General features: G+C 39.9%; 1 protein-coding gene across 1 annotated transcript; it reads left to right on the top strand.

Moving 5' to 3' along the window:
* Nucleotides 1-8317: 8317 nt before the first annotated feature.
* Nucleotides 8318-9259, top strand: LOC136391182 (olfactory receptor 1J4-like). Its single transcript, XM_066362702.1, has one exon. The coding sequence runs from the start codon at nucleotides 8318-8320 to the stop codon at nucleotides 9257-9259; it is 942 nt and encodes a 313-aa protein (XP_066218799.1).
* The last annotated feature ends 2304 nt before the right edge of the window (nucleotides 9260-11563 follow it).

Below are 11563 nucleotides of genomic sequence, written 5' to 3'. Positions count from 1 at the left end.
GACATAGCTCCTAAAGTTATTGTATGGTTGTCATCTCCATATAACTTTATTAAACAGGCATTCTGTTGTCATGTATAAGTGTTGTTAATATGTCACCTTAGTCAAGTTTTCCACCTTATTTATTTCTGATTAATATATTTTCCTTTTTCTTTCTCTCTTCTAAGATGTATGCAAAAACTTAAGCAAAACATTGCACAATTCTAAATGCGAATTTGTATTTCTTCCTTTGAGACATGTCCGTCTTTCTGTATATTGTGAGACACACTGACTTAGCATCATGATCTGCTCCCCATGAACTCAGCTTTATTTTTAAGCCCATTCTTTTACGCTGGCTTACACCAGCTTCAAGCTGATTTGGCGTAATTCTTCCCAAATCACATTTAATGACATAGTGTTGGTAGACCACAAGCAGCCATGATTGGACTAATTACACTATGAAAATGGACAGGAGTACCTGCCCATTTTTTAAAAAGGAAGGTTTTTTAAAAAGAAAGAAAGATATTTTTATAAGTGTATTTAACAATACACCACTCTTTTTATGATTAGAAGATATCTGTATCAATAGGTCCTACCTAACACCTCACCTACTTCTGATATTTATACTGGTATCTATAGATCTAGACACAATACAGATAGAGATAGAGAAACAGAGATACTGTTATAGTATCGGAAGTAATGATGCAGCTTTCTTAAGGTTAAGGTTTATATGGTATTTCTTTCCCATCACTTTAATCTTTTCTTATGAGCTTATATCTGTGAAGAGTCCATTGTTAATCGTGTAAAGTTGAATTTTGCTGTTTTTATGTAAAGCAACATTAGCATATCAGTGGACAATTTTATCTACTGACATCTAAAGTAATCATAATATATTTAAATTTCTATTTTTCATATTACTATGCATTTTATTTGATATACCTGTTTCACATTTATTCTCTTGCCTTCCTCCATTTAATCTATTAAATACATATGTTGTTACTCCAATATCCCTCTTAAACTTATTAATTATTCATTATTATTATAATTTTATCATTTTTTTCTGTACTATGTGCTGCCATTACTTTTTACTTTCTCCTTAGTTATTTAAATTGCTTTTATTATTCAAGACATGAAATTAATCATTTTAGCATTGTGATGTATAAAATTTATTGATATTAAGGACACTCATCACCCATATCTCATTTACAACCACTAAAGAACACATCATAGAGCATCAATACATTTAAGTATTTCTCAAATGTGGAAAAATAAGAACAAAGATATCTATGAATCAATATGGAGAAATGTCCGGATATCTGGTTAAATGGTAGAAAGCAATATGTAAAGCAGCACTTACAGCATGCTACTTTTTATGTAAAAATAAAAGAAAAATACAATGTACATATATCTGTCTATTTCAGCACACAGAGCCACAGGAAGAATAAATATAAACTAATGACATTGTTTACCTACAGAACAGGGGGCAGAAGAGTCAGAGATGAGTATGATTATTTGTATAGTTTTTACTATGTTGTCTTTTGCCAATATAAAATAAATAGAACAGGTGGTGAACCTGACCTGTGGTAGCACAGTGGATAAAGCGTCAAACTGGAATTGTGAGGTTGCTGGTTCGAGACCCTCGGCATTCCTGGTCAAGGCACATATGGTAGTTGATGCTTTCTGCTCCCCCACTTCTTTCTCTCTCTCTCTCTCTCTCTCTCCAAAATCTAAAATAATGTATTTTTAAAAGTAAAAGAAAAAAAGACGTGATGAGTAAAGCAAGATAGAATAAAATAAAACAAATGAATCTAACTATATTGCTAATTACTACCATAATTAGACTGAAGGGGAATATAAAATGAGTAACCTAAGTAATTATTGAACCCAGAATCATGTCTATATACTATCATCATAAAAAAAAGTGAAAACAGAGTTTTAGCTGTAGTTCATTATTAACAGTGTTATGATTTCAAGGTTCTCTTTTTTTAATTAAATGAGAGGTGGGGAGACCAGGAAGCAGAGAAACAGGCTCCCGCTTGCACCCCAACAGGGATTCACCCAGCAAGCCTCCTACCAAGTGATGCTCTGCCCGTTAAGGGCAGTTGCTCCATTGCTCGGCAACTGACCTATTTCAGCACCTGAAGCGAAGCCATGGAGCCATCCTCAGTAACTGGGGTCAACTTTTTCAAACTGTTTGAGCCATGGTTGCGGGAGAAGGACTGAGAGTCTAATGAAAATGGGAGGGGTTGTAACACAAATGCTTGCTTCTTCTGTGTGTCTTGACTGTGAATCGACACCGGGACTTCACACAATGGGCTTATGCTGTACCAATGAGCACATTAGCCGGGGTTGATTTCAAGATTCTGAAACAGTTCACCATGTGTCCAAAGATTCAGAAAATTAATATAGAGGAAAAGGGGTGAGTCCTCACTCATGGAGAAGGTGCTGTATACATACAGAAGGAGAGGCTGGAATGAATTCTCTGCGGTCAAACTAGAATTAGAGATGTCAACTCATGGATTTAAGAAAGTATAAACAGATAAAAATATATATGTTCTATGTCAACATATACAGTGTTCCCATCCCACATATGTTTTTGTTTTGTTTTGTTTTGTTTTAGTGAGAGAGAGAGAGAGAGAGAAAGTGAGGTAGAGAGAAGGACAGACAAACAGGAAGAAAGAGAGATAAGAAGCATTAATTCTTCATTGTGGCACCTTAGTTCTTTATTGATTCCTTTCTCATACATCCCTTGACCAAGGATGGGAACGAGGGGGGCTGCAGCAGAGCCAGTGACATGTTGCTCAAGCCAGCAACCTTGGGCTCAAGCCTGTGGCCTTGGGCTTCAAGTCAGTGACCTCTGAGCTCAAGTCAGTGACCATGGGATCATGTCTATGATTCTATGCTCAAGCCAGCAACACCGATCTCACACTGGTGAGCCTGAGCTTAAGCCAGCGACCTTGGGCTTTCTAACTTGGGTCGTTTGATTCTCAGGACGATGCTCTATCCACTGTGCCACCACCTGCTCAAGCTCATTCCCATTCTTTTTGTCCCATGCCTGTCTTACCTCCTATAGTTAAATATTCCTTTAGCTTCTTAGTTTCTAGGTTTTACTTCTTGTGTTTCTATATATACACATTGGCTTCTCTGAGATCATTTAATATCCTTGAAAATAATGAACATTCCTAAAGTTCAAAATGAGTAACAACAGTAATGGTTTATAACTAACAGAATAACAATAATTATTAGACTATAATGATATAAACAATTAAATGAATAAATAAATAAGTGAATAAATAAATAAATGAATAGCAAATGAGTGGGAAGCAAGGATAAATTCTTTTCAGAAAATACAATTAAACAACAAAGGAGAAATAACAAAAGTAGAAAAATCACCATTTGGCAAACATATTTGCAATAATTTTGTCATATAAGAATCACCAAAGGGTGTTAAATATAGTGGATGAAATTATAATAAAAAAATTGTTTTGGGTAATATAGTCATTTTGACTATATTTATTCTTCCTATCTAGGAACAAGAAATATTTTTCCATTTCATTGTATCTTTTTCGATATCCCTTAACAATGCTTGTAGTTTTCGTTATATAGGTACTTTACATTCTTTGTTATGTTTATTCCTAGGTATTTCATTTTTTTGTTGCAACCATGAAGGGGATTATTTTTTCAGTTCATTTTCTGATGTTTCATTGTTGACATATAGGAAGGCAATGGACTTTTGTATCTTAATTTTGTATCCTGTGATCTTACTGTATTGGTTTATTGTTTCTAGTAGTCTTTTTGTGGAGTCTTTGGGGTTTTCAATGTATAGGATCATATCATCTGCAAAAAGTGAAACCTTTACTTCTTCTTTTCCAGTATCATGCCCTTATTTCTTTTTCTTGTCTGACTGCTCTGGCTAGAATTTCCAACACTATATAAAGACACATGCAGCCCCATGTCCATTGCAGCATTGTTCACATTGGCCAAGACATGGAAACAACCAAAAAGCCCTTCAACAGATGACTGGATAAAAAAGATGTGGTACATATATACTACGAAATACTACTCAGCCATAAGAAATGATGACATCGGGTCATTTACAACAACATGGATGGACCTTGATAACATTATACTGAGTAAAATAAGTAAATCAGAAAAGACTAAGAACTATATGATTCCATAAATAGGTGGGACATAAAAATGAGACTCAGAGACATGGAAAAGAGTGTGGTGGTTACCAGGGGTAGTGGGGGAGAGGAGGGTGGGGGAAGAGGAAAGGCACAAAAAAATCAGATGGAAGGTGACGGAGACAATTTGACTTTGGGTGATGGGAATGCAACATAATCAAATGGCAAAATAACCTGGAGATGTTTCCTCTGAGCATACGTACCCTGGTTTATCAATGTCACCCCATTAAAATTAATTAAAAAAAGAAAATAGTTATGTTTATCTAGTTTAAACACATCTACTCAAATGATACCTATAAATTACAAGGTTAAAACAGCAACTTTTAAAAAATTTATATTAAATTAATTGGATAACATGGTTCACCAAACCATACACGATTCAAGTGTCCAACTCAATATCACCCCATCCACACGCAGCTTCCTGCACCCTGGTCCCATGCGGATCTCTCTCTGCCCCCAACCCCCCACTCTACACTTCTCTCCCCACCTCCTCACCCCTTTCCCTCGGGCTGTGGCCTCCCTGCTGTCTGTATCCATGTGCTATGTGTATATGTTTTCTTAGCTAATCTCTTCCCCTCCTTCATCCTGTCCCCTCACCCCTTCCCTCTGATGACTGTGTATCTGGTCCATGTGTCCAGGCCTTTGTTTCTACTTTGTCCATCAGTGTCTTGTGTTCGTTAGATTTCACTGATGAGTGGGATCATATGTCATTTAAAAAGTGGTAACTTTACAGTAGAGAACCAGGCAGACACCACCTTAGCTAACTGATCAAGGATAAAAACACTAGTTATTAAATAAAATTAATATCATAACTAATAATAAGCACTCTGGCATATCTGATGAAAATCTAACCATAAAATATAAATACACACATATATAAGCACAGAATACATACATAATAAAATATTAATTTAATCATTTGAGAATCAAGGTGAAGTCTATCCAGAAATATTTAAATCATTTTCACAACTTTTCTGTATCTTTAAAATCACTGCCAAAGAAAAAGTGGAAAAATCCTCTATCCAGCTGGAACAATGCCCTAGAAAAAAAGAGCCCAGGACATCACTAGAATCAGGGACACTGTCCCCTAGGACTCCAGTCTCTCTGGCTCTGGGACACACAGCTCCCCAAAGGGAAGTCAGAAAGTAGCCTGAAGCTTGGGGACTGTGTTTCAGTCTCTCATTAGTAATAAGTCTTGTCTTGGACTCATTTCCCTGGAGCTGGCTGAGGAGAATGAAGGTCTAGAAGGGCCAGGGCCACAGATGCTTCTTCTCTGTGTCTGGACCTAAGGCCTCCTGAAGAAACCTGAGGAGTTGGGCAGCAGTCTGGAGCAGAAGGGTCTGACTCAGCAGTGACGGGCACAGGTCAGAGGGGCTGGGACTCTGCCCTTGGCGATGGGTCTGCCTGTGTGCTAGCGGGTCATGTGGGACTCTGTGTCCATGACTGTGTGTGTGTCTGCATGTGTGTATGTTTTTATATATAGTGTATGCTTGTGTACGTGCTGTTTAATAGCTCTGTGTGTATGTGTGTGTGTGCGCTAATGTCTTGAGTCATAGCCCAACCTTTTTCCTGACTTAGACCTCATTGGGACCCTTTTATAGCAGGTATAGACAAAATGATCACCTTCTGCTGTGTGACTAGGGACCCCTGGTTCATGTCTGTGACCATAAACACCTGCAGCACAGCTGGGCATCAGGAGTGACACTATCATCTCGGCTGCTGGACAAGAAGACACCGACCTCACCGGGGACCAAGGTCAGAGAGGGCTCACACCTGTCTCCACAGAGTGTGCTGCTGCCCATGCCAGCTAATTTGTGAGTGACACACTCGTGTGTGAGAGCAGGAAAATGTATTGTTTGGTTTCCTCTGTGTGTGGGTTACCATGTGCATGTGACACGTAGATGGTGGTGTAATGACCGAACCTGTGACCGAATAGGCATCCCTGCCCTATGCTGACTGCCCTCCCCCAGTGGGTGGTGAGTCAGGGGCTGCAGGAGCAAGACTTTAAGTAATAGGAGTATGTGTGCTGATGTTGTAGTCAGTGTGGCTGTATATGCATGTATGATTTTTTAATTTTTATACTCTTGAGGGTTTTCAGAGATGTTTACGTTCAGTGTTAGAGTTCTATGTGGTAAGGGAAGTGTTTAGCAGGTGGTTCCTGAGTCAGGTTGTTGATGTGCATTGTGAGTGTGATTGTGGTTGAGTGATACATCATTGTGTGTTGTATATGTCTCATTTTGTGTATTACTTATGACGTGTATGTATGTATATAAGTGTTTATGAGCTGAATTACATATCGGTGATCCTTTCCTTAGGACGGGAAGTTAGAAACAAGTGACCAATTCTCAAATCAGCAGCGTGTGTGTGCATGAATGTGTGTGCATTTCTGTGTGTGTGATCTGCACCCATGACCTCATATATTTCCTGAGGTGTCCTCCTTCTGCAGCTCCGATGACTGAGAAAACCAAGCCCTAAGCAACTTCCTATTGCATGAAACAGATCAGCTGTCATTTCATGTATTTGAGTGTCAGTTGATTTGAGCTTTGAAACTTTTTCTTTACTTTTATTAAACATCCTAAAGAAAAAACATTTTAGGCATCATGCTGGCAGAAGTTTCAGCAAAATCTCTGACAAATATCACTGAAACTCTGGGAAACTTTCCTCAGTCCCTGGCCTGTTTCCACATCCATGGAAAGGAGAGAGGGACCCTCGCCTCGTGAATCCCAGAGGCGCTCAGGCAGTGTTTGCTGTGCCGACAGAGGTCAGGGTATCTGAGAAGGCTTTGTCAGCTGAAAGTACCTAACTATGAAGGAATTAAATTACTGAGGAAGAGGACAAGAACATTTTGACAACTCTGTACCCTCAAAGCTCTAAAATAATAAGTTGTGCTTGGCTCCCTAACCAACAAAAGGGGGGATCCCGTGAGTGATGGTTAAGAGCGAGGGTTCTGATCACACACATGTTAGACTGAACCCCGTGAAGTAGCCAATACTTGGTAATTTTTAATTTATAGGAAATGATAGCACATATATATCAGTTGCATTCACTACACATCACAGACAGATACAGATATACACACATGTGTGTGCCATGTTGTCCCCTACTGCACTGTTGTGTGCCTGTAGCATTTGTATCATTTAAGTGTCTATCCCTTAAAAGTTAAAATAGGTTAGTAAACACAAACTCTTAGTGCAGATGTGAAGAGGTCTTAAAACCAGGGACTTAAGGCTGATGTGTGGATCCAATTAGGAAACTTGGATAAAGTCCTCAGCCCAGTGCTGAATGTTCACCAAAATGTTCAGCATACTAAGAACGGTAGTTTGTGGACTACTCTGGCTTTGGAGCCATTCTGGCATCAAGGGCTTTCAAAGGCCACCCTTTTCTAGAGTGTCCGTGAGTTTACAGCTGCAGGTCAATGGGACCTGGAAGATCCACAAGAAGAGTGTGACACCGCTCCAACAACACCAGAGCAGCACTGAGTCTCACGTTACTTTAAGGCACAAACAACTAATACCATTTTTCCGGGTTATCCTCTATTTCTGCCACATTGACTTAGTGTGGTGTGGCTCTAACGTGGTGGAAAAACGATCACTCCAAGCCCATCACGATCTAACCTCACAGAAGTGGGGACCTTGCTTTTCTTGTTCAGTCCTGCTATCAGTCTGTTAGAGATCCAGACAAAGTCTCAAAGTTTAATCAATAATGATGAATGAAACATAGAAGGCACTCTTGCTTCTGTGTAACGAGGTCTTGTTGGCTGCTTTGGGGTGCAAAGTGTTCCTGAAACCAGACTGTGGTAGAGTGAAGATGAGAAATTAATAGAACGATAGTTAAAAATTCATAGTTTTCCTAGAGAATTAGAGTCTGAGACGTGATGGTCCTGGGTGTCCTTTCCTGATTGCTGAAAGTCCGAAATCTCTGGATTCTGTGTAATCAGGTCTCGCAGCTGCTTTAAAGGTGTCATGTTTTCCTGGAGTCACACTGGGATAGAGCGAGCACACACACTCCTACAGTTGTCATAAATTATTCTGTGTGTGTGTGTTTAAAAAGAATGGTATTCCTGGAAAATGACAGCATGAGACATGATGGTCCTGGGCGTCCTTTCTATGTTGCTGAGAGTCCCAAACCTCCTTCCTCCCCAGCCGATTGACAGCAGCATGGGGCCCGAGAACCAGAGCAGCGTGTCCGAGTTCCTCCTCCTGGGGCTCCCCTTCCACCCAGGGCAGCAGCGCGGGTTCTTCACCCTGTTCCTGGGCATGTACCTGACCACGGTGCTGGGCAACCTGCTCATCATCCTGCTCATCAGGCTGGACTCCCGCCTGCACACGCCCATGTACTTCCTCCTCAGCCACTTGGCCTTCTCTGACATTTCTCTGTCATCCGTCACTGTCCCGAAGATGCTCACGAACATGCAGACTCAGGACCCCTTCATCTCCTACCCAGAGTGTATTTCACAGGTGTGTTTTTATATACTTTTCTTTTGTGTTGACAATTTCCTTCTGGCAGTGATGGCATATGACAGGTACGTGGCCATCTGTCACCCTCTACACTACACCACCATCTTGAGGGAGGGGCTCTGTGTGCTGCTGGTGGCTGGCTCCTTGATTGTCTCCTGTGCCCATGCCCTGTTACACACCCTCCTCTTGGTCAGACTGTCCTTCTGTGCTGACAACACCATCAGCCACTTCTTCTGTGACCTCACTGCGCTCCTGAAGCTGAGCTGCTCTGACATCTCTCTCAACCAGCTGGTCATCTTCACTGAGGGAGGACTGTTTTCAATTCTACCTCTGTTTATTATTTTAGGCTCATATGTTCGTATAGGTACCATCATCCTGAAGGTCCCCTCCACTAAGGGACTCTATAAAGCCTTTTCCACCTGTGGCTTCCATCTCTTTGTGGTGTTTTTGTACTATGGGACAGTTGCAAGTGTTTACTTTTTCTCCTCCTCAAGGGATTCCAAGGACATCACTGCTTCGGTCATGTACACGGTAGTTACCCCCATGCTGAACCCCTTCATCTACAGCCTGAGGAACAGAGATATCCAACAGGCCTTGGAAATGTGTGTCAGCACAGTTAGTATGCAGTCAGTAGCACAATGAGCTCTATCTTCTAAAATACTGTATGGTGGACACTTCTATATAACTTTAATAAAATATGCATTCTATTATCATATATAAATGTTGTTAATATTTCAACCCATTCAAGTTTGCCACATAGATTGTTAATAATTATTTATTCCTAATTACTATTTTACCTTGGTCATCTCTTCTATGCAAAATATTGCACAATTATAAATGTGAATTTTTTATTTTTCCTTTGATATAGTTCAGTTTTTATTAATGTCATGGGGACACACTGATTTAGCATCATGATCTGCTCCTTATAAACCTGGCTTTTTTTTAAGTGATTTCTTTATGCTGGCTTTCACTGGCTTTAAGCGGATTCGGCGCAATGTTCCCAACTCACATTCACTGACATTGTGTTGGTGGAGTGCAATCAGCCATGGTAAGAATAGTTACAATATAAAAATGTGTAGGTGTGCCGTGGCCAGTAGCTCTGTGAAAGAGTGTTGGCCCGGCGTGTGTAAATCCTGGTTTGATTTCCAGCCAGCACACACAGGAGAAGCGCCCATCTGCTTCTCTACCCTTCTGCCTCTCCTTCCTCTCTGTCTCTCTTACCCTCCAACAGCCAAGGTTCCATTGTAGCAAAAGTTGGCCCAGGCACTGAGGAGAGCTCCATGGCTTCTGCCTCATGTGCTAGAATGGTTCTGATTGCAACAGAGCAACATGCCTGATGGGCCAAGCATTGCCCCCTAGTGGATCCCGGTCAGGCGCATGCGGGAGTCTCTCTGTCTGCCTCCCTGCTGCTCACTTCAGAAAAATAAAAAACATTAATTATTTTTAAAAATGTGTCACTGCTTCAAAATGAGGTCTTTTAAAATAGGTAGGAGACTTTTATAAATGTATTTAACAATACACGACTTCATTTATAATTAGGAGATATTTCTAGAAATGGTGTATTTGATACACTGTTTCATTTTTATTCTCTTGCCTTCCTCCTTCTGATTAAATACATATTTTGTTACTCCAACACCCCTCTTAAACCTATTAACCATTCATTACTATTATAATTTTATAATTCATTTCCATGCTATATATTGATATTACACCTTTCTCCTTAATTATTTAAATTGCATTTTTATACTCAAAACATAAAATTTACCATTTAGGCCTTTGAGGTCTACAATTCATTGACATTAAGGCCACTCATCACCCATATCTCATTTGCAACCCATAAAGAATTCACTGTAGGCCTGCCCTGTGTTGGCGCAGTGGATAAAGCGTCGACCTGGAATGCTGAGGTCGCCCGTTCAAAACCCTGGGATTACCTGGTCAAGGCACATATGGGAGTTGATGCTTCCTGCTCCTCCCCTAAAAAAAAAAAAAAAAAAAAAAAAAAAGAATTCACTGTAGAACATCAATATATTTAAGTATTTCTCAAATGTGAAAAAAAAGAACAAAGATTTCTATTAATCAATCTAGAGAAATATCAGGATACCTGGTTAAAAGGAGAAAAAACAATGTGTAGAGTAGCACTTATAGCATGCAACGTTTTATGTAAATGTGAAAGAAAAACACAATGCACATATGTCTGCCATTTTGAGCACACAGAGACACTGGGAGAATAAATAGAAATTAACGACATTGTTTACCTACAGGACGTGGGGCAGAAGAATCAGAATATCAGTATGATTATTTGTATAGTTTTGATGATGTTGCATTTTACCACTAAAAATAAATAGAAGAGGTGGTGAGCCTGGCCTGTGCTGGCACAATGGATAAAGCGTCGACCTGGAATGCTAAGGTCACCGGTTTGAGACCCTGGGCATTCCCAGTCCAGACACATATGGTAGTTGTTGCTTCCTGCTCATTCCCCCTACTCTCTCCCTCTCTCTCTCTTTCTTCTCTCTTTGAAAAGATAAATCAAAAAGACATGGTGAATTAAGCAATATAGAATAAAACAAAACTATTGAAACTAACTATATTGCAAATTACTACATAATTTGACTAAAAAGGAAAACAAAATAAGTAACCTAAGTAATTATTGAACCCAGAATCATCTGTATATACAATCACCATAAAAAAAGGGAAAACATTTCTGCTGTAATTTGTTATTAACAGTATTGTGATTTCAAGATTCTCTTTTTCTCTTAAGTGAGAGGTGGGAAGTCAAGGAGGCAGAAAAACATGATCCCACATGCACCCCAACAGGGAACAGGGATCCACCCAGCAAGCAACCTACCAGGTTGTGCTCTGCCCATCTTGGACAGCTGCTTAACTGCTCAGCACTGAGTTATTTGAGCTCCTGAGGCCAGGCCATAGAGCCACCCTCAGTGCTAGGAC

The sequence above is a fragment of the Saccopteryx leptura genome, chromosome 2 (genome assembly GCF_036850995.1).
Source record: "Saccopteryx leptura isolate mSacLep1 chromosome 2, mSacLep1_pri_phased_curated, whole genome shotgun sequence".
NCBI classification, from domain to species: domain Eukaryota; kingdom Metazoa; phylum Chordata; class Mammalia; order Chiroptera; family Emballonuridae; genus Saccopteryx; species Saccopteryx leptura.
Note: the sequence above shows the minus strand (reverse complement) of the source record. Positions and strands in the feature narration are given on the sequence as shown.